Source organism: Pan troglodytes, chromosome 14, assembly GCF_028858775.2.
Source record: "Pan troglodytes isolate AG18354 chromosome 14, NHGRI_mPanTro3-v2.0_pri, whole genome shotgun sequence".
NCBI lineage: Eukaryota > Metazoa > Chordata > Mammalia > Primates > Hominidae > Pan > Pan troglodytes.
Window position 1 is genome coordinate 40,153,795 of NC_072412.2, and position 23,250 is coordinate 40,177,044.

Consider the following 23,250-nt stretch of genomic DNA (forward strand, 5'->3'; position numbering starts at 1 on the left):
GACCCACCTGACAAGGATAAGCGCCTCTGCCTCCTTTGCCGCACCTCTCGCCACCGCCGCCTCTGCGCTACTGAAGCTGCTGCCGCCGCCACCGCCGCCGCCGCTGCTGCTGCTGCCCACGCGCTCCCGAGCTAGGGAACAAGCTCCATCCGAGCGCGCGGGCGTCGTAGGGGAGAGGAGGGGCGGGGCCGCTCCGCTGCAACAGCAAAGTTTGAGGCGAAGCCTAGCGACTCGCAGCGCCGGTCCCGCAGTTTCACCTCTTTTTTTTTTTTTTAACTCCGCCAGAGGACCCCGACCCACAGGTCCCGGTTGCTCCGCTGGTCAAAGTGCGTGCGGAGTAGTTGGCAAAGTTGAGAGCGGCGACGTCTCTGGGAACAGCTGTTTGCGTTCCGGGCGGAGGCGGCGCGCTGAGCTCCTTGGCCTTGAGCCAGCGAGCCTAGAAGGAGGATGGAGGTTTTGGGCCCCAAGGGAGGACACAGAGACGGCGGGATGGCGCAGGGACTTGAGGCTTGAGATCCTGTCCTTCAGCTCAGGTCCCGTCGCGCTTTTACCCCTTCCCGGTGACCTCAACCCCTTTATACCGACCCCACCTCTTTGGAGCCGGGAGTACCGCCCCTGTAGGGGGAGGGGAGAGGAGGCGATTTCGAACGCGGATTGGATCGTCTGGGCACCCGTAGTTGGGAACAGCGGAACGCTGGTCCCGGGGACTGAGTAAGGTGTCTGGATCGGAGGGAGGTTCGGGTGGGCATCGGGCGGCTGGAAGAGCACGATTCGTCCCGCTGGGAAAGCGCGAGTCTGAGTGGAACCCTGGACGACTTGCAGAGCGGCTGGCGCAGTCATGTGAGTTGGGTCTCAGGCCCTGAACAACGAGGTGTTGTTTCTCTGGGCCGCCCTTTCTCGCCCGGGTCTTCCCCTCCTCTCCTCCCGCCCTTCGGCCGGGGGCGTGACAGACGCGTTCTTAACTCGCTCGGGACCGGCCCCAGACCTGCAGGGCCGGTTCTCAGGGCGGGGTAGAAATGTTACCCCGCTGAACGCCCTGGGGTATGGGGCACGGGCTCTAGGGGGAGGCCGGCGGCCGGTTCAGGGGGCTGGTTGGACGGCTGCGGGTGAAGCGACGCAGTGCTCTCTCTACGACGCTGTCGGGGGTCGCACGCACCCCTTGGGGCTCCGAAGCCCCTGAACCCTAGGGTATTGTGAAACTAGGGCTGGGCTGCGGCCTCCCCCGCCCACTGGAAGCGGCCAGCCCTGGATAGCGTAATGGTTTTTTTTTGTTTTTTTTTTTTTTTTGGTCGGCCGTCTACGAAGTCCCATGGCTTTTCCAGTTCTCTCTTGCCTTGAGGCTCAAGAACAGTTTGTTTTAACTGATAGTTTGGGAGGAACTACAGTTTTCCCCAGAGTAGTCTTGTACGTTGTTCTCTTGGTGGGAATAACTTGATTTAAGGCAAACTTTATGAGTTTCTTCAGGTTTCCATTACATCAACCTCCCCCAAAGCCAGAAAGGATAAATGTTCTTCTAAGATGTTCCTTAGTTTTTCATAACGATGACGATAACAAGTGAGGAATTTTTGAAAGCCATTTTATTGAAGGGAGTTTTGTAATGTATCAGATACAGACTTTTTCTACTCTGCTGGCAACAGAATTTCAATTGACTGTGCTCCAACCAGATAAATAATAAAACGACTATACATAACAAGACAAGATTCAGTAGCAGGGGCATATATTTCAAACTTTAAAAACTGTAAAGCATGCAGAATTTAACCTTTTTTAAGTTTTACATGAGCTTAGCCTTGTTTTCCCTCTTTTTCAGGGCGGACTACTGGAAGTCACAGCCAAAGAAATTCTGTGATTACTGCAAGTGCTGGATAGCAGACAATAGGCCTGTATGATAATTCCGCTGTTAGAGATTCTAATAATAATTGTGTTGAATGAAGTGCTCCTTTTTGATGTAAACTCAGTTTACAAAGCACTTTTATGTACATTGCTCTTGCATTTTCAAAACATCAGAAGATTTCTGTCTTCTCAGTCCCCTATGAAAGCTGTGAGCCTTCTTCCTTTTCATCAACCTAACTTTGATTATATATTAAATTATTTCTCTGTGGCCTTTTGGGAAATGGGCAATGAGTAGGTCATATCATTCATGTTATGAAGCACCTATATTATAATGGTGGTGTTCATAATACTGTCATACCCAAAGAATTGTGGAAAGCCCTTAAAAAATAAAAGCAACATGTTTAGTTTTTCTTGTATATTTTGTGGTCTAGAAATAATCAAGTGTATTTAATGCAGAGCTGTGTATCTTTAGATGCTTAAATTTGAAAGAACACCATTATTTCCTTTCTCATGAAACAAAGTAACAACTCTGTTAGGTATGTTGTTAGTCTGTCTCATAGTTGAGATCCAGTTTTGAAGATGTAAAGCAAAAAGCACACTGCTGATTTTTCTCCCCTCTTGCATGTCAAAATACTATGTACATACCACATAAACACTAGGGTATCTGTTAAATATATTTTATGTTGATACCGTTTTTACTTGGCAAAGTTGGATGCACAAAGAATAGTAGTCTCATATTTTAACAATGCTGTGGATTTCTTCTGTAGACATTTATTTCCTGTTACCTGCAAGATGTTTAGGATTTGGATTTTTTTTATGTTTTGGTCTTTTTGGATAGTTGCTAAAGTTCTTCACTATTTTACCTAGGCTATCCTTATAAATAAATACCATGAATTTTTAAAACCACACAGATCACTTAAAGTCTCTCTTTCTTGGAGGTACCTAGGCTGTAAAATGAATTTTGTGAGTTATCTAGAGTAAGTAATCCCTTCCAGTGTAGTCTGTCTTTATCTTCTTGAGTTGGTAATACACATTGATTTAACCTTTAATTAGAAACAAAATTAATTTAATTTTGAATGGTCCTTTAATATTGTATTCTTTGTGTAGTGTAATCAACTTTAGGAAACGCAATATATGAAAAACAGGATTATCTGCTTTACAAAGTCACACTTTAAAGATGAATTCATGGTAGTATTTTAAAATAGCTCAGTTAATGCATCATGTAAGATTTGATTGACAGAACTTATTTTGCAGAGCTTGCGAAGAATTTCTTACTGCATTTAACTAGAAACTTGTAATTTAGGGAGCATTTCTGATTGTTTAAATAGATAATTGCACTCACTCACCAGCCCCTGTCCCCAGTCATCCAGTGGCCATTAATCCCCATAGGTTATCATTTTTTTTTTCATTTTCTTGCCTATCCTTCCATTGTTTCTACATGCATGTAGACACAAGTTCTTATTCCAGCATACATAAAAGGTAATGTACTGTATATATTATTCTGCACTAGTTTTAAAAAATTTAACAGTATGTAACTGGAGCTCCCTTTGTATCCATACATAAAGAGCTTCTTTCTCTCTGTTACAGTAGACTATGAGAATGTACCATAGTTTAACCAGTCAGTCCCTTAGAGATGGATACCGTATTGTTATTGCAAATAGTGCTGCAGTCAGTAAGCTTGTGTATATCATGATTTTCTACATGTGCAGGTATATCTATAGAATAAATTACCAGAAATGAAATTGCTGTGTCAAAGGGTAAATGTATTTGTAGTCTTGATAGATATTGCCAAATTATCCTCCATAGAAGTTGTACATTTTGAACCATTACCACATTGTATAAAAGTGTTTGCTTATAATTTACGAGGAATCTTAAAATACATACTTTTCTCCTAATTTTAAGGAATAAAGCAATAAAATCATTGTTCTCTATGTCCCTCCTTGTGACAAATAGAGCAATAAAATTCTAAAGGCTTTTGATGTTGAAAGTTGTTTAAGATTTTTTTCCCCAGTCTTTTGGCTTCATGTCATGTTTGAGTCCTCATTACAATCATAGTCACTAGATTAGTCATCAAGGGTACCTTGTATTTTTCTCCATTAATAAGGTCATCATGGTTTATTTTAAGAACCAAAGGAAACCTAGTCAGAGGACATAATAATAAACAATGTAGTTCCCTAGCATCATTTGATTAAAAGGGCCAATTTGCATTAAATTAATGTTTTCATCTTTTCTGCCATTCATTTTAATTTTAATTTTCTCATGTTTATGAGAAAATTATGTTTACTATGAATTTTATGATGTTTATGTAGTTTTCTTTTGTATTTTCTCTTTTCATTTTCAAGAGTGTTGAATTTCATGAAAGAGGAAAGAATCATAAGGAAAATGTGGCAAAAAGGATCAGTGAGGTAATTTAGATTGTTTATTTGCTAATTTTTCTATGCAAATGTCAGTCCTTTATCTCACTTTCACTGTTATGTATGTCTTACATAGATTAAACAGAAAAGCCTGGATAAGGCAAAGGAAGAAGAAAAGGCATCAAAGGAGTTTGCTGCAATGGAGGCAGCTGCCCTGAAAGCATACCAAGAGGATTTGAAAAGACTTGGCTTAGAGTCAGGTAAAAAAAAAAAAAAAAAAAAAGCAGCCAGCATGTTTTAAAAGTAACATCAGAGGTCAAGCTAAGTAAGCTTTGATTGCTTCCATAAAGAGATTATAAACTCAGTGTACTCTCAGCGCTTTTATTATGCATCATAGCCCTGTTTAGACTATGGAAGTTTGCTTATGCCCTTTTGTTGTACTTTTAATGTTTTATCTTTTAACACCTTCATTCATAGCAGCCATACTACTTTTGTGGTCACCTAATCCTAGCTCTGTCCTAGGTAAGTGGTTCATTTCAGAGACACTTTGAGTTTTTTAGGTATTCTAGTTATTTGGCTAAGAGACACTATTCATTTAAAAATAGGCCTTGCATTATAATTGCAATTCACTGTGTCCGTATGGTCAAAATTATGAGTTTTGTATATTTATATGGGTGAATATGTAGTGAATTAGCCTTTTGTGGACAATTAGCAGATTTTACTATTAGAAGGCAGATATTTACTACTAGAAGGAAGTTCCAGATGAAAGACCTTATTTAACTAGACTGCATCTATCTTGTCATTGAATTTAGGTTTTAAACTGGGAAGGTTTTGTGAATAATTCTTCCATATCAAATCCGTTTTCCTTAAACCAGGCATATAGCAGATCTCAGTTGTTGATCTTACCTAGTGGTTGCAGTCATCAACATGTGATGGTATTCCTCTAATAAAAACAGCTTTCAATTAAGGTTTTAAGCAGAGTACCAGTTAAGTTAATTGGCATTGTGTTCATTAAATAAGAACAGTTGTAGCCAGACTTTGTTATCCTGGACATTGGTAATTAAAAGGTGGGAAAGTTGTTTGGTTCCTTGAGGATAAAGCCATATGTTCATTTTGAAAGGAAAAAGGATTTAGGCATTCCTGGAGAATTAGGAGTAGATGAGAGTCCAACTATTATCAATTATATGCATTGAGACATTCCATTATGCTGCCCTTTGAGCAAATAAATTTTACCATTTTATATTTAAATGGATTTTTCCTATTAAATATTACCATAGCCTTGTTTTTCCAAATAGGATATATATTCAAACATATACAACAATGCAATACAAAGAAAAGAGTTTTTAAAAACTCACTAACTGTTAAGATTTTTTGCAGACCTCTTCTTTAGATCTTTTTTTAAATTACATATTTTGTGCTGCGGTCTATTTGCCGGTTGTTTTATTTTTTCCCTCAGTGATATATCAAATGTATCTTTTCTTTTAAATAATTAGGGAGATGTATCATTTTTATATGGTAGGAGCAGACTTTGGAGTCAAACAGAATTTCCTCTTGCTAGTTATGACTTTTGATTTTTATTAAAACTAAGTAACACTATGGTATAAATTGCTTATTACGTGACCACACATAACAAATGGTGAATAAATGGTAGCCACTGTTATTTTGTCTCTGTACTATAATTTATTTAATCTTTTCCTGGTTAACATTTAGGTTGCTTAGCATTTTTCACTGTCATAAAGAGTGCGGCATTAAGCATCTTTATGCATGTATCTTTTTACATTTATTTTTCTCTGTAGGTTCAGTTTCTGAAAGTTACAGTATCAAAGTGTGAATATATTTTATATTGATAGCTAATACCACATTGTCTCCAGAAATGGACTGATGTACATTTTCATTAGAACAAAAATAAGTTTATTAACCCGTTTTAGGAGTAACTAGCCAATCCTTTGGAAAGTAAAGCCATAAAAACTATTTTTCTCTTTTTTTGAAGACAGGTCTTGCTCTGTCACCTGGCTGGAGTGCAGTGGCAAAATCATGGCTCACTGTAGCCTCGACCTCCTGGGCTCCAGTGGTCCTCCCACCTCAGCTCGTCACCAGTCCCAGCGATTTTTTGGTAGAGACGGGGTCTTGCCATGTTGCCCAGGCTGATCTGGAACTCCTGGCCTCAAGCAATCCACCTGCCTGGGCTTCCCAAAGTGCTGGGATTACAAGCGTGAGCCACTGTCCCCCACCAAAACTACCCATTTTTTCAAACCAATGTAAATACCTGATCTATCAAACTAATACTGGATTTGGTCATTCTTTTCACTACTTATTGATCTTCTGCAAAACAACAACAAAACATTTCTTTGAATATTAGCAAAAGTAAATGTTAATTGGCCAGGTGCTGTGGCTCATGCCTGTAATCCCAGCAGTTTAGGAGGCCGGAGTGGGAGGATTGTTTGAGCCCAGGAGTTCAAGACCAACCTAGCAAGATGGTGAGACCCCACCTCTACTACAATATAAAAATAAAAAATTAACTGGGCTTGGTGGTGCGCACCTGTAGACCCAGCTACTTGGGATGCTAAAGTGGGAGGATTGCTTGAGCTGAGAAGTTCAAGGCTACTAATGTGGGCTATGATTGCGCCACTGCACTCCAGCCTGGACAACATAAGAGAAAAAAAAGTAAATGTTAATTATCTGAATTGTCTTTGTTATTGTTGTCCATTTTTCTATTAGAATGTTTGATTTGTAAAGGATCTTTGTTAGGAATATTAACCCTTTGCCATATTTATTGTAAATATTTTTTCATTTGTCTTATATATGTTTTTTCTTTTTATTTTTGTCATACAGAATATCTTAATTTTTATGTAGTCAAATTTAACATTATTTTACTTTGTGTTCTTTTTGTAACTATCTTTGACCTCGTATTTAATAAAAAGGGGGGAAGGGAGCAGGTAGTGGGGAACAGCTTTACTTTTTTCCCAAATAATTAATCAGTTAATCTAAAAACTTTCTTTTTAAGCATGCTTTCTTTATTTCCTTTTTTTTAATATATATATAGATGTAGGGGGTACAAGTGCAGATTTCTCATATGCATATATTGCATAGTGATGGAATCTGGACTTTTAGTATACCCATTGCCCAAATAGTGAACATTGTACCCAGTAGGTAATTTGAAAACCTCTTTTTTTTAATGATCTGTCTTTTATCCTCTGATATGAAATACCAGCCAACCTGAAGTTGGCTCTGTATCTGGACTATTTTGTTTCAATTATATGCTTGCCTATTTCTATGTCAGTTCCACACTGCTGGCTGTTTTTTTAACCCATAGTTTTAGAATAAGTTTTAACACCTGGTAGAACTAAATTCTCCTTTTTCTTTTTATTACAGTTTTCCTGCCCTTACATGTTTATTTTTCTGAATGAACTTTATAATAATGTGTTAAGTTCTCAAAAGAATCTTATCAGGTTTTTGATTGGAATAACATTAATGTTTTATGCCAGCAACCATAAGAAATAGTAGTTACTATAGCTGCTTTACCCTTCTCTCATCTCTTTAGAAATTTTGGAGCCAAGCATAACACCAGTAACCAGCACTATCCCACCTACCTGGACATCAAATCAACAGAAAGAAAAGAAAGAAAAGAAGAAAAGAAAAAAAGATCCTTCAAAGGGCAGATGGGTAGAAGGCATAACCTCTGAGGGTTACCATTACTATTATGATCTTATCTCAGGAGGTAAGTCATTTAGGCATAAAACTGGTAAAGAACAGTGTCACTAGTAGAATAGAACAATTTATTTTATGTTAGGATTTTTATCTAATATTGGAGCACTTTAAATAATGAAAGACCAGTTTTTCATTTTTGCCCCAAAGGTAAGAAAACTGTGTGCCCTTTAAAAAGGTACCCTTCTCATAGTGACTAAGTGTCATACTTAGTCAAAGCCTTTGATAATGACTTTCTTACAAATAAACTATAGCTTTATATTTTCTCAATAGAAACTTCTGTAAGTATAAACTACATGGAAATAAAGAATTTTGCATAGAAATAAGGAATTTCAAATCCACTTCACAAATTGTAGGGGTACTTGAAATAAAATATTCTACAGTAGAGATTTTCTTCTGGGAGCCAGTAACTGATTTCTTTTTTCTGTAGCTGCCTTGATTGATTTGATATTGTTACTGAAAAATGACATTGTGTATTTTACTGGAAACTGATACCCAACAGAAAAATACACAGTGCCATGGCCAGATGCAGTGGCTCATGCCTGTAATCCCAGCACTTTTGAGGGGCCGAGGAGGGTAGATCACTTGAGGTCAGGAGTTCAAGACCAGCCTGACCAACATGGTGAAACCCCATCTCTACTAAAAATACAAAATTAGGCTAGGCGTGGTGGCTCACACCTGTAATCCCAGCACTTTGGGAGGCTGAGATGGGCGGATCACAAGGTCAGGAGATCAAAACCATCCTAGCTAACATGGTGAAACCCCGTCTCTACTGAAAAAACAAAAAATTAGCCAGGCATGGTGGTGGGCACCTGTAGTCCCAGCTACTTGGGAGGCTGAGGCAGGAGAATGGCGTGAACCCAGGAGGCGGAGCTTGCAGTGAGCCGAGATTGGGCCACTGAACCCAGGAGGCGGAGCTTGCGGTGAGCGTAGATTGGGCCACTGTACTCCAGCTGGGCGACAGAGCGAGACTCTGCCTCAAAAAAAAAAAAAAAAAAGTAGCCAAGCGAGGTGGCTCATGCCTGTAATCCCAGCTACCTGGGAGGCTGAGGCAGGAGAATCAATTGAACCCAGGAGATGGAGTTTGCAGTGAGCCCAGATCGCGCCATTTCACTCCTGCCTGGGCAACAAGAGCAAAAGTCCATCTCAAAAAAAAAAAAAAAAAAATACACAGTGTCGTTTTACAGTAACAATATCAAAAACATCTTTTTTTGTTTTTCCTAAAAACTAAATGTATTTGGGGTTTTTACTCCGTATATATTTTGAAATAAATTAATACATTTATTCTACATTTATGTAGCATCTTACTCTCCAGAGTCATAAAATTTAGCGACAAATAAATAAGCTTGATAAAAGGAGGAATTTTAAAGTGCTATAATAGAAGTGTAATTAAGATTATATGGGAACTCATAATAATGTTGAATTCATTGTGATTATGTAGCTTTGAGAGATTACCATAGGAATTACTTTTGAGCTGATCTCTAAATTAAGATAGGGACATCAGGAATGATGCCTTACTCACCATTGTATTCCTAGCGCGTAACATAGTGCCTAGCACAGTGTAGACACTCTGTGTTTTGATTAAAGAAGACTTCAGTAGATAATTAAGAGGTACAGAATCCACACAGAACAATATGAACCCCAAAAAAGGTTTGAAAGTATTGGGAAATAGTGGTCGAGGTAAAACATGCAGTTCTTTGAAGACGTCTTAGTAGAGTTAGACTGGAAGGTAGATTGGAGCCATCTTATGGAGGGCTGAGAGAATGATGGTGCCATTTACTTAGATACGAGATAAGGAACTGAAAATAAGTTTAATGGGGACAATAATGAATTAGATACGTTGAATGTGAGGTACCTACAGAATATTCATATGACAACTTTTGGTAGCTAATTGATGGTTACAGTGTGGAGCTGAGCAAAATTGAGTCTAGGGATGTAGATAATATGTTAACCTTTAGGAGTATATGAGATCACAAGCAGAGAGAATAGAGCAAGAAGTAAAGAAGGTGAGTGTTACATATATTAAAGGAATGGATAGAAGAAAAGCCAGCAAAAGAAGGTTAAGAATGCTAGGAAGGTAGGAAATAAGATCAGAGAGTTAATCATGAAGAAATCCTTGGGCTAACAATCTTACTGTAATGACTATTATCATTAGGATCATAATTACCTTTGGACTATGTAGAAATATTAATCCGTTAGAGTTTGCACTGAGCTTTAAGTGACATGCATATTGTAGTTTAGCAATGAAGATATCGTAAATGATTATGTACTAGCAATTAGAAGTCTTTCTCAAATTTACTTATAAACTGTTATTTCATTTCTCCCTTCCAATGCTTATTGCTTGCTTCTCTTTTTCAGCATCCTACTTTATATACTCTTCCTCTCCATGATACATGTTTTTAATTTCTGCATACTAGTTGTTCCTCTTCTGAGTTCTTATTCAATTTATCTCTCACTCTCCCTTGCCCTAAGATATCAAAAGGCCTTTGAAACTTATCAGACCTGAATTCTGTGAAACCTTTATGAGAAGCCCTGCCTGGCTCTAAAATTCCTGTGGAAGTTCCAGTAACTTCTAATCCCTCGTTCTGTCCTTTCTTCTTGGTTACATAGCATTCACATATATTGTCTGCACAGTACTGGGATGTATGTTCTGTTTTATTTTTCAAATATGTTTTAAATTGTAGACCTGTAGTGTTTTGTACATAATGACTGTAAATTTTGTCCAAATTTTTTGGAAAGTATTTTTTTAAAGCAAAAAGATTTTATAAATGCAATATATTTTGCTTTAAGCATCTCAGTGGGAGAAACCTGAAGGATTTCAAGGAAACTTAAAAAAGGTAATTGAAGCATATTAATAGTGTTTTTGTTTTATTCTTTACAGTGATTCGTTTCTTAGGTTTTTGTAGAGTTTTGCTAAGCAACTTTATTTACAAATACTCCACTCCCTCCACCCCCAAACTGTGTCCTTTTTTTTCCCATAATGCTTTTGTTAGAAGGCTGGATGGAGATGAAATAGTGATATCTGGCCGGGTGCAGTGGCTCATGCCTGTAATCCCAGCACTTTGGGAGGCTGAGGCATGTGGATCACAAGGTCAGGAGTAAAAGACCAGCCTGGCCAAGATGGTGAAACCCTATCTCTACTAAAAACTACAAAAAAATTAGCCAGGCGCGTGGCAGTTGCCTGTAATCCCAGCTACTCAGGAGGCTGAGTCAGGGGAATCACTGGGACCTGGGGCGGCAGAGGTTAACAGTGAGCCGAGATTGCACCACTGCACTCCAGCCTGGATAACAAAGTAAGACTCCGTCTCAAAAAAAAAAAAAAAAAAAAAAAGTACTGATATCTACCCAAAAACTGCATTCAGGGCAAATATTAGTTGGTTTGCCGTCAGTTGCCATTCACATGTTCCTGTCCATTTGGAAGGAATTGTTCCTGGCTTTCAAAGGTGAGACATCCACTGCTTGAAAGTTGGTTCTTTATTAGCAAAAACCAAGCTTCCTGGCCATGATTAGTACTACCACCCCTAATACCCAGGTGTATTAGTCAGTTCTTGCATTGCTATAAAGAAATACTTCTGAAACTAGGTAATTTATCAAGAAAAGAGGTTTAATTGACTCACAGTTACGCAGGCTGTATAGGAAGCATGATGGCATGAGCTTCTGGAGAGGCTTCAGGAAACTTACAATCATAGCAGAAAGCCAAGGGAAAACAGTCACATCTTACATGGCCAGACCAGGAGCAAAGGGAGGTGCCACACACTTTTCAATGACCAGATCTCAGGGTAGCTTGCTCACTATTTCGACAACAGCACCAAAGGTGGATGGTGTTGAAACCATGAGAAACCACCCCTGTGATGCAGTCACCTCCCACAAGGCCCCATCTCCAACTTGGAGGATTACAATTCTTCATGAGATTTGGGTGGGGATGCAGATCGAGATGATATCACCAGGTGTCAGGAGGAGAGGCAAGGGTGGCTGACTGTCTGAGTTATTCAATAGAAAATCATGGTTATCCTTAGTTTATGCTGGGTTTTTTCCCTCCTATTAGACAGCAGTGAAGACCGTTTGGGTAGAAGGTTTAAGTGAAGATGGTTTTACCTATTACTATAATACAGAAACAGGAGGTAAGTATTACCTTTGATTATCTTAACTGTTTAAAATTGTACCTGGAACTGCTTATTGGCCTGCTGATTAATCATCTGAACTTGGAAATTTTAGTATACAATAAACATATTTGTGTAGTAAGCATGAATTATTTTTTGTAATTTAAAAACAATACAGTGGAAAAGCAAAAAGATTTCTATTCGTATTATGTTGTGCTGTTCACCAATGTTAATCTCAGTTGATATTGCATTCACAAACTTAAAAATAGAATCATTTTAGCTTTCTCTGACATTACTATTTTTATAATTATTTTAGAAATATAGTCATTACCTTGGAAGGTAGCTTAGAGATCATCTGGCTCAACTTGCCTTTTCCTTTTTAAAAATAAAACTGTGGCCGGGCACAGTGGCACATGCCTGTAATCCCAGCAGTTTGGGAGGCCAGGACAGGTGGATCACCTGAGGTCAGGAGTTAAGCGACCAACCTGACTAACATGGTGAAACCCTGTCTCTGTTAAATACAAACAAATTAGCCGGGTGTGGTGGCGCATGCCTGTAATCCAAGCTACTTGGGAGGCTGAGACAGGAGAATCTTGTACCTGGGAGGCGGAGGTTGCAGTGACCCGAGTTCGTGCCATTGCACTCCAGCCTGGGCAACAAGAGCAAAAAAAACTCTGTCTCAAAAAAAAAAAAAAAAAAGTAGGCTGGGCGCAGTGGCTCACGCCTGTAATCTCAGCAGTTTGGAAGGCCAAGGCGGGCAGATCATCTGAGGTCAGGAGTTCGAGACCAGCCTGACCAACATGGTGAAACCCCTTCTCTACTAAAAAATTACCCGGGCGTGGTGGTGGGCACCTGTAGTCCCAGCTACTCAGGAGGCTGAGGCAGAGAATCACTTGAACCCAGGAGGCAGAGGTTGCAGTGAGCCAAGATCGCACCACTGCACTCCAGTCTGGGCGACAGAGCAAGACTGTCTCAAAATAAAATAAAAAATAAAACTGAAGCTATTTAGTAGTGTCTAACAAATTAGTAAAAGTGAAAATTTAACAATGTTTCAGTTGCATAAATACTTACGAAGCCTGCATAAATACTAATTGTTATCTAAAACTTTTTTTTTTTTTTTTTTTTTTTGAGACGGAGTCTTGCTATCGTCCAGGCTGGAGTGCAGTGGCGCGATCTTGGCTCACTGCAGGCTCTGCCCCCTGGGGTTCATGCCATTCTCCTGCCTCAGCCTCCCAAGTAGCTGGGACTACAGGCGCCAGCCACTTCGCCAGGCTAATTTTTTGTATTTTTAGTAGAGACGGGGTTTCACCATGTTAGTCAGGATGGTCTCGATCTCCTGACCTCGTGATCCCCCCGCCTCGGCCTCCCAAAGTGCTGGGATTACAGGCGTGAGCCACCGCGCCCGGCCCTAAAACTTTCAAATTAATGTTTCATCTAATTTAACATCATAAACAGTTGAATTTATCAGAACAGCTATAACATTAATGTAACTTTAGGAGAGGCTTGTTTTTGTTTTTTTAATTCCTGTTATCATTAGCTCATTGCATAGCATTAAATCTTTTAGGAAGAAAAGGCCCTTTTAACCTCCAAGTAGATATTTAGCCTGCCCAGTTATAGCAATGTTTATATTCCAGTACAATTGAAGGTTGGGATTTTTATACATATAAAATAGTATAGTGATATAATATAGCTTTAGAGTTAGACAGATCTGAGTTCAATGCACAGCTTCTTTCCTTATCAGCGATGTGACTGTGGGCAAGTTACTGAGCCTATAGTCACTCTTCAGTGAAATAGAATAAACATACATGCTCTGTAAGGTCATGAATGTCATATGTCATAAAGTTCCAATAACAGTGCTTGGCACATAGTAGGTGCTAAATAAATTACTCCCTGAACTGGCGTGGTGGCTCACACCTGTAGTCCCAGAACTTTGGGAAGTTGAGGCAGGCGGATCACTTGAGGTCAGGAGCTCGTGACCAGCCTGGGCAACGTGGTGAAATCCCGTCTCTACTAAAAATACAAAAATTAGCTGGGCGTGGTGGCGCTTGCCTGTGGTCCCAGTTACTCGGGAGGCTGAAGCAGGAGAATCGCTTGAACTGGGGAGGTGGAGGTTACAGTGAGCTGAGATCACGCCAAATAAATAAATAAAAATAAAATAAATAAATTCTTGAAAGTTCTATTGTTAACTTGTGTGAAATGTGGATTAGGAAAAGTAATGTTTTTCATTAATCCTGCCAAGAACTCTATATTAATTAAGGTGCTGTATATATTGATTTGCCTTGAATGATTTTGGTTTATTCCTGGACCAGAATAATTACTAACAGCAGCCCCTTTCACTCTTAAAACTCTCCCAGTTGAAAGTAGGGAATTAATTACAAGGTAATTAGAAATATTATTGTTTTACTAAAAGCCCAGTGAACCACTGGATGGCAGTAGAGTTCAGTCAATTGAGATTCCCATTGCTGCCCCCCCACCCACCAAACCACCATAATAAAAATGAGAATTTAATATTCACTTAGTGCTTCACAATGTAATTTCACTCCATGAAAATCTTAGGAATTTTTTCTTTTTTTAAATTGAGACAAGGTCTTGCTCTGTCCCCCAGACTGGAGTGCAGTGGCACAATCATGATTCACTGCAGCCTCTATTTCCTGGGCTCAAGCAGTCTTCCCACCTCAGCCTCCTGAGTAGTGGGTACTGCAGGAACATGGCATGATGCCTGCTAACTTTTTAATTTTTTGTAGAGACAGGTTCTCGCTATGTTGCCCAGGCTGGTCTCAAACTCCTGAGTTCGAGCAGTGCTCCTACCTCGCCTTTTCAAAGGGTTGGAATTACAAGCATAAGCCAGCACACTGGGGCCAGGAAAGGAAATCTCTGTGATAAGTAAGTTTCAGGAAATCTCTTGTTTGCTCATTATCAATATGTTTCCTGAAATTGGTGTCAGATAAATTGTGAACCGTTAGAAATATCACCCAGTTCTTAGGTCTCTCATTCCATTGGAGTTATAGTTTACACATCTAGTAAATCCGGGCTGTTCGAAATCAATTTCTGAAAGATACAAGAGCAAGAGGTTTGAGAACTCTGTTATCTTCTTGATCAAGAGATAGTATGAAATACATACAGTATTGTCATTTAATAATTGTAAATGATAAATGTTATGTTGAAATTACATCTGAACAGAATTAATAACTAAATAACATGACTTTAAAATGTGTTGAGCAGAATCCAGATGGGAGAAACCTGATGATTTCATTCCACACACTAGTGATCTGCCTTCTAGTAAGGTCAATGAAAATTCACTTGGCACCCTAGATGAATCCAAATCATCAGATTCGCATAGTGATTCTGATGGGGAACAGGAAGCAGAAGAAGGAGGGGTCTCTGCAGAGACAGAAAAGCCAAAAATAAAGTTTAAGGTAGGTTTTTAAATTTTACTCTTCACATCAATTTTTTTTTTTTTTTTTTTTTGAGATGGAGTCTTGCTCTGTCCCCAGGCTGGAGTACAGTGGCACTGTCTTGGCTCACTGCAACCTCCACCTTCCGGGTTCAAGCGATTCTCCTGCCTCAGCCTCCCGAGTAGCTGGGACTACAGGCGTGTGCCACCAAACCCGGCTAATTTTTTGTATTGTTAGTAGAGACGGGGTTTTACCATGTTAATAACCAGGATGGTCTTGATCTCCTGACCTCGTGATCTACTTTCCTCGGCGTCCCAAAGTGCTGGGATTACAGGCGTGAGCCACCACGCCCAGCTGACATCAATTTTTGAAAAGCTCTACAGACCTTAAGTCTTCTGATAGAACATAGAAATTAAGACATATTTTGGCAACTGGATAAATAAAACCGGGAACACTCAGGAGCCTGTGAGTCAAAGCAGAGAAGACACATTATTAGCATTGAGCAATGGTTGCGATTGTTGGCCTGAGAAATGTAGGAAAATCAGAGTTCCTAAATACCTAGGCTACTTGGATCTTGTCATTGCCTGCAGTTTCTCTACCAACTTCACAAATCTTGATGGAACTTAGAGTAAGGGTTATGTGCAGTTTACAGAGGAGCAGCAGCAAAGCCTTCGTTGTAATTGCCATCTCACAATGATTATAGCCAGCCAGATTTAGGTAATCCAGTATCCAACTTAGGATAGAAATGATTAATTTCTTTTCGTCAAAATGAATGTGTTCCAACAACAACAACAAAAAAATACAGGCCAATAACCCTGCTGAACATAGATGCAAAAACCTTCAACAAAATACTGGCAAACTGAATCCAGCAGTACATCAGAAAGATTAATACACCATGATAAAGGGATGCTTTATTCCAGGGATGAAAGGATGGTTCAAAGTATGCAAATCAATAAATGTGATTCACCACATAAACAATTAAAAACAACCATATAATCAGCTCAATAGATAAAAAGCATTTGTTAAAATTCAGCATCCTTTCATGATAAAAACCTTCAGCAAACTAGGCACAGAAGAAACATACCTCATAATAATAAAATAATAAAAGCCATATATGAGGCCGAGTGCGGTGCCTCATGCCTGTAATCTCAGCACTTTGGGAGGCTGAGGCAGGAGAATCGATTGAACCTGGGAGGCAGAGTTTGCAGTGAGCTGAGATAGTGCCACTGCACTCCATGCTGGGTGACAGACCAAGACGCTGTCTCAAAAAAAAAAGAAGAGCCATGTATGATAAACACACAGCCAACGTTATACTGAATGGGGAAGCACTGAAAGTATTCTCCCTAAGAAAGCAAGGATGCTCACTTCAACCACTCCTTTTCAACATAATATTGGAAGTGCTAGCCTGAGCAGTCAGGCAAGAGAAAGAAGTAAAAGGCATCCAAATTGAAAAAGAGGAAGTCAAACTATCTCTGTTTGCTGATTAAATGATCTTACTACCTAGAAAACCCTAAAGACCCCTCCAAAACACACGTGGATTTGATAAGTGACTTCAGTCATGTTTCAGGATACAAAATCACTGTACAAAAATCAGTAGCATTTCTGTATACCTATATCTATATAATAATGGTAAAACTGAGAACCAAATAAAAAACTCAATCCCATTTGTGGTAACTACAAAAAAAAAAAAAATCTTGGAATACATTTAACCAAGGAAGTGAAAGATCCCTACAAAATGAACTACAAAACACTGATTAAAGAAATCATAGATGATACACACAAATGAAAAAACATCTCATGCTTCTGGATTGGAAGAATCAATATCACTAAAATGACATACTGGCCACACCAATCTACAGATTCAACACAGTCCCTATCAAATTACCAACTTCATTTTTTACAGAATTAGAAAAGCCAATTCTAAAATTTATGTGAAACCAAAAAAGAGCCTCAATAACCATAGCAGTCCTAAGCAAAAAGAACAAAGGTGGAGGCATCCCATTTCTTGGCCTCAGACTATACTCCAAGGCTGTCATAACCAAAACAGCGCAGTACTGGCATAAAGATAGGCACATAGATTGATGGAACAGAATAGAGAACCCAGAAATAAAGCCACATACCTACAACCAACTGATCTTCAACAAAATCAACAAAAATGTACACTGGGGAAGGGATACCCCATTCAATAAATGATCCTGGGAAAACTGGCTAGCTGTATGCAGAAGAATGAAACTGGACCCCTACCTCTAACCATGTATAAAAGTTAAGATGGATTAAAGACTTAAATGTTTAAAGATCTGAAACTATAAAAACCCTAGAAGGAGGCCAGGCATGGTGGCTCACACCTGTAATCCCTGCACTTTGGGAGGCCGAGGTGGGCGGATCACCTGAGGTCGAGAGTTAAAGACCAGCCTGACCAACATAGAGAAACCCCATCTCTACTAAAAATAGAAAATTAGCTGGGCGTCCTGGCACATGCCTGTAATCCCAGCTACTTGGGAGGCTGAGGCAGGAGAATCGCTTGAACCTGGGAGGCGGAGGTTGCAGTGAGCTAAGATCGTGCCGTTGCATTCCAGCCTGGGCAACAAGAGTGAAACTCTGTCTCAAAAAAAGAAAAAGGAAAAGAAAAAAAAAATCCTAGAAGGAAATCTAGGAAAAACTCATCTGGTCATTGACGTAAGCAAAGAATTTACGACAAAGTCTTCAAAAGTAAACACAAAAATAAAAAGAGACAAATGGGAGGGACTTAATTAAAACGCTTATGCACAGCAAAAGAAACAACAGGGTAAATAAACAGCCCACATATTGGGAAAAACTATTTGCAAACTATGCATCCAACACAGGATTAATATCCAGAATCCCCAAGGGACTCAACAAGAAAAAAACAACTCCATTGAAAAGGGGGAAAAGGACATGAACAGGCATTTTTCAAAAGACACACAGGTGGCCAAAACACATGAATAATGCTCAACATCACTGATCGTCAGAGAAATGCAAATGAAAATCACAAGGAGATACCATCTTACACCAGTCAGAAGGCTGTAATTAAAAAGTCAGAAAATGGCTGGATGCAGTGGCTCACACCTGTAATCCCAACACTTTGGGAGGCTGAGGCTGGCAGATACTTGAGGTCAGAAGTTCAAGACCAGCCTAACCAACATGGTGAAACCCCATCTCTACTAAAAATGCAAAAGAAATTAGCTGGGCATGGTGGCGCATGCAGGAGAATTGCTTGAACCTGGGAGGCGGAGGTTGCAGTAATCCAAGATCATGCCACTGCCCTCCAGCCTGGGTGACAGAGCAAGACTCTGTCTCAAAAAAAAAAAAAAAAAAAAAAAAATCAGAAAACAACAGATACTGGCAAGGATGCAGAGAAAGGGAAACACTTATACACTTACTGAGAATGTATGTTGGTATAACCTTTATAGAAAACATTTCTCAGAGAACTAAAAGCAGAACTGTTATTCAATCCAGCAGTCCCACTTCTGAGTATCTACCCAAAGGAAAAGAAATCATTAAACAGAAAAGATACTTGCACTCATACATTTGTAGCAGCATTGTTCACAATAGCAAAAAGTAAATCAACCTAAGTGTCCGTCAGTGGAGGATTGGATAAAAAAATGCGGTATATATACATATGCACACACACCATGGAATACTACTCAGCCATAAAAAATGAAATGATAGCTTTTTTTGCAGCTATGTGAATGGAACTGGAGGCCATTAACCTAAGTGAAATAACTCAAAGTCAAATACTACATGTTCTCACTTATAAGTGGGAGCTAGACAGTGGGCACACATGGACATACAGAATGGACTAATAGACAGTGGAGACCATAAAAGGTGGGAAGGTGGGAGGGAGGTGAGTTGAACATGTGTCTATTGGGTTTGTTCACTGTTCAGGTTATAGGTACACTAAAAGCCCATACTTCACCATGACATAATATATACGTGTAAGAAATACGCATTTGTGCCCCCTAAGTTATTTTTTAAAAGATAAATTATAGGAAAAGGAAAAAAATTACAAAATACAGGTAAACAAGGACAAACTCCCTATAATCTTGCCACCTCCCAGAAAAATTCAACAGAGCCACAATTATAAAGGGAGTCACTGTTGGGTATGCAAGTAAAGCAAGAAAGCAGAAGAGAGAAGTTAAGAGAGCCCTGTTTATATGTCCTTAATTGTAGAACTTAAGACATTAAGGTGGTGATTTAGGGAGCCTTTGTCATGGTATATCAACATTTCAGACATGGAAAACCTAATCAAGCAGTAAAGTTCTATGTATAGTTATTGTGTTATGTGCACATTTGAGTTAGTGAATTATTGTTTATAAATCTATAACAATACCTTTAAAAGCCTTAAATTTTATTTTTGTCTTGGTAGTTTTGCTTGAACTGTATTATTTCTTGGCTTTTACGTTTCAGGAAAAAAATAAAAATAGTGATGGAGGAAGTGACCCAGAAACACAGAAAGAAAAAAGTATTCAGAAACAGAATTCATTAGGTTCAAATGAAGAAAAATCGAAAACTCTTAAGAAATCAAACCCATATGGAGAATGGCAAGAAATTAAACAAGAGGTTGAGTCTCAGTAAGTACCTGGAGCTTTAATCCCACTGTTATTACAAATGATTTTACATCCCAGTACTTCCCTAAATTGCAGTAAGTAATTTCAAGGATGCTGTGCTTATTAAAAGTATAGCTTGAGGCCAGGTGCACCCCTGTAATCCCAGCACTTTGGGAGGCTGAGGTGGGCGGATCACGAGGTCAAGAGATGAGACCATCCTGGCCAACATGGTGAAACCCTGTCTCTACTAAAAATACAAAAATTAGCTGGGTGTGGTGGCATGTAGCTGTGATCCCAGCTACTCAGGAGGTGGAGGCGGGAGAATCGCTTGAATCCAGGAGGTGGAGGTTGCAGTGAGCTGAGATCACGCCACTGGACTCCAGCCTGGCAGCAGAGCAAGACTCCATCTCGAAAAAGAAAAAGTATAGCTTGGCCGGGTGAGGTGGCTCACGCCTGTAATCCCAGCACTTCAGGAGGCCAAGGCAGGCAGATCAACTGAGGTCAGGAGTTCGAGACCAGCCTGGCCAACATGGCAAAACTTTCTCTCTACCAAAAAAAAAAAAACTTAGCAGGGAATAGTGGCACACATCATGTTCCCAGCTACTTGAGAGGCTGAGGTGGGAGGATTACTTGAGCCCAGGAGGTTGAGACTGCAGTGAGCCATGTTCACACCACTTCACTCCAGCCTGGGCAACAGAGTAGGACCTTGTCTCCAAAAAAAAAAAAAGTAAAAACTAAATAGATAAGCAAATATTGCAGCAACTCAAGTATTACTCAGCAAAGTACATTTCTATAGGATTCAGTGTTGCTATTTAGTTTTATAACTTAAAACAGCCTATGATAACTGATAGCAAAGAAGGTCCTTGCTGGCCAGGCAGGTGCAGTGGCCCACGCCTATAAGCCCAGTACCTTGGGAGGCTAAGGCAGGAGGTTCACTTGAGCCCAGGAGTTGGAGGCTGCTTTGAGCTATGATGGCACCACTTCACTCCAGCCTGGGAGACAGAGCAAGACTCTGTCCTAAAAAGAAAAAATCCTTGGAATAGATTGCCTTCTGCAGAGCTCCATTCTCCAAATAGGATGATGTGTGTTTTTCAACAGGTTTTATGCTCTCAGCTACTTAAACATAACGATCTTTCTGGTCCATGTTCCAGAGTCTCATAGATGGGACTGATGGGTGTGATGTGACTAATTTACTCTTTCACAGACCAGTTGACTATCTAGGGAGTACGGTACTGTCATAGGCTTTTTTTAATCAGGTGCTGATATCAGGACCACTCAACTGATTATTTATAATTAATCATGTGGATGGTTGAAGGGCTAGTTCTTAGCAAAGGAGTGCTAGGCATACAGCTCCATTCAGTCTTCTACAATAGGAAAATGAGATCTCGACTCGCTGCAACCTCTGCCTCCCAGGCTGAAGTGATCCTCTCACCTCAGCCTCTCGAGTAGCTGGGACTATAGGCACATGACACCATGCCCAGATAATTTTTGTATTTTTTGTAGCAATGGGGTTTTACCATGTTACCCAGGCGCATCTCGAAACTCCTGAGCTCAAGTGATCCTCCTGCCTCGGCCTCTCAAAGTGCTGGGATTACAAGCTTGAGCCACCGCACCCAACCCCCTTATCCCTTTACTTGTACTGCTTATATATAAGCCCAAGCATTTTCTTAGGTAATGCATCCTTTGTGCAACAGGAATAAATTAATACATAGAACTTCTGCCAGCATTTATCCACCTGAATAAGTGCTCAGTATCTTAAATAATATTGTAAAGTCAATATTTTAAAGTAGTTCCTACTCCAAAATGAGCAACTTCTAATGTATTGTCATTAGAAAGCTGATCTTGGGGCATTGGTTATATGAAAACGTTTGTCTTACCCTGTCAAATAGAGTTTTATTTTAACTCTATTTCCAGTGAGGAGGTAGATTTGGAACTTCCAAGCACTGAAAATGAGTATGTATCAACTTCAGAAGCTGATGGTGGCGGAGAACCCAAAGTGGTATTTAAAGAAAAAACAGTCACTTCTCTTGGAGTTATGGCAGATGGAGTGGCCCCAGTCTTCAAAAAGAGAAGAACTGAAAATGGAAAATCTAGAAATTTAAGGCAACGAGGTGATGATCAATAGTTGCAGGAGAGCTTTTTGTACATGCTTTTAGGACAGAATGGAGACTTATACACCCAAAGTTTATCTGTGTTTTGATGCTAAAAATTTAGATTTATTCTAAATGTATTTGATGTGAATTAAAATAAATATTTTTTCATGTGAAATTTATTTTGGTTCCTAAAATGGAAGCCTACCACATTGCATTGTAATACAGTGTATTATGTTCAGTGTCTAAAAACTGCTAATTAAGTCATAATGTAAGATGCTATGTATCTGTTATTTAAAACATGGAGAAACAGGGCCTTTATTCCATTCATATTCATATGAGCATATTTATCCTGCATTGAAAATGCATTACTTTTGCACATTGATATTAACTGTTGTCCAACAAATAAGTATCGGAGTATGTGAGAATATTCCCAGCCCAGTGATGATTTGGTTCTGAGGCTGATGTGAGAAAGCTGATGTAAAAAATGTATGCATATTGGCTTACCTTACTCAATTTAAAGTCAAAAGCCAACAGCCAGGAGCAGCTCAGATACTTCAGATGTGCTTAATATGGAGTGAAAACTGGACCAGAGGTGGAAAGGTGTATTTGCCCCAGTTCACTTCAAAGCAGCAAACGTTGTTTAAGCATTTTAGTTTGAACCAGGCATTGTGTTAGGAATCCAGGGATAAAGATGAATGAAATGTATTTCTGTTCTTCAGGAGTTCACATTCTAGCATATGCCTTTTTTCCCCCAGTCATGCACTCTTTTTAGCAGCCTTATATGTACTAGAAAAGATTTTTTAAAGTTTATTTAAAGCTGTGTAGATGAAGGCTTGATCTAAAATAGTATAAGGTCTCCAGCTTCAGTAAAAGTTTTTAGTGTTTACTTAAATTAGTAATTTCTCACTTTCTGTCTGGTTAAAATGTCTTAAAAAGTAGAATTTTCTTCTTTAATCCGTTTAGTAGTTACCTCCCTTTTACTTTTCAAATTCACAAAATTACATTTCTCATAAATTGTATAGTATTTAACTTATAATAGTTAATATATGTCTTTTTAAGATGACTGTACATGTAAAAAAAATAGCTTATTAAAAACTTGATCAAAGAATAAGTTAAATATTGTTATTCTAATTCCAGTCAGAATCACCTTAGCATTGGTGAGATAGTATTTGGAGATTTGTCTTTGCATTTTTTCAGTCTACTTTTTG

General features: G+C 39.3%; 2 protein-coding genes across 4 annotated transcripts in view; one reads left to right on the forward strand and one right to left on the reverse strand.

The window, feature by feature from the left end:
* Positions 1–603, reverse strand: part of ELF1 (E74 like ETS transcription factor 1) — a 126,561-nt gene extending 125,958 nt beyond the window's left edge. Inside the window, exon 1 of one of the 2 annotated variants that reach the window (XM_024348533.3) lies at positions 8–603. The gene's annotated coding sequence lies outside the window, so the exon portion shown is untranslated. The remainder of the gene's footprint in view (positions 1–7) is intronic. The other variant, XM_063792476.1, reaches the window with a different exon arrangement.
* On the forward strand, positions 353–23,147 carry WBP4 (WW domain binding protein 4). Of its 2 annotated transcripts, none has more exons than XM_016925231.4 (10): positions 353–840; positions 1,808–1,880; positions 4,173–4,235; positions 4,321–4,444; positions 7,726–7,902; positions 10,680–10,726; positions 11,935–12,010; positions 15,212–15,405; positions 19,810–19,973; positions 21,864–23,147. In XM_016925231.4, coding segments are annotated over exons 1-10 (1,131 nt in total). In that variant the 5' UTR covers positions 353–838; the 3' UTR covers positions 22,075–23,147. The 2 variants fall into 2 exon arrangements, with proteins under 2 accessions (XP_016780720.1, XP_016780718.1); XM_016925229.4 differs by lacking the exon at positions 353–840 and adding an exon at positions 1,141–1,404.
* The last annotated feature ends 103 nt before the right edge of the window (positions 23,148–23,250 follow it).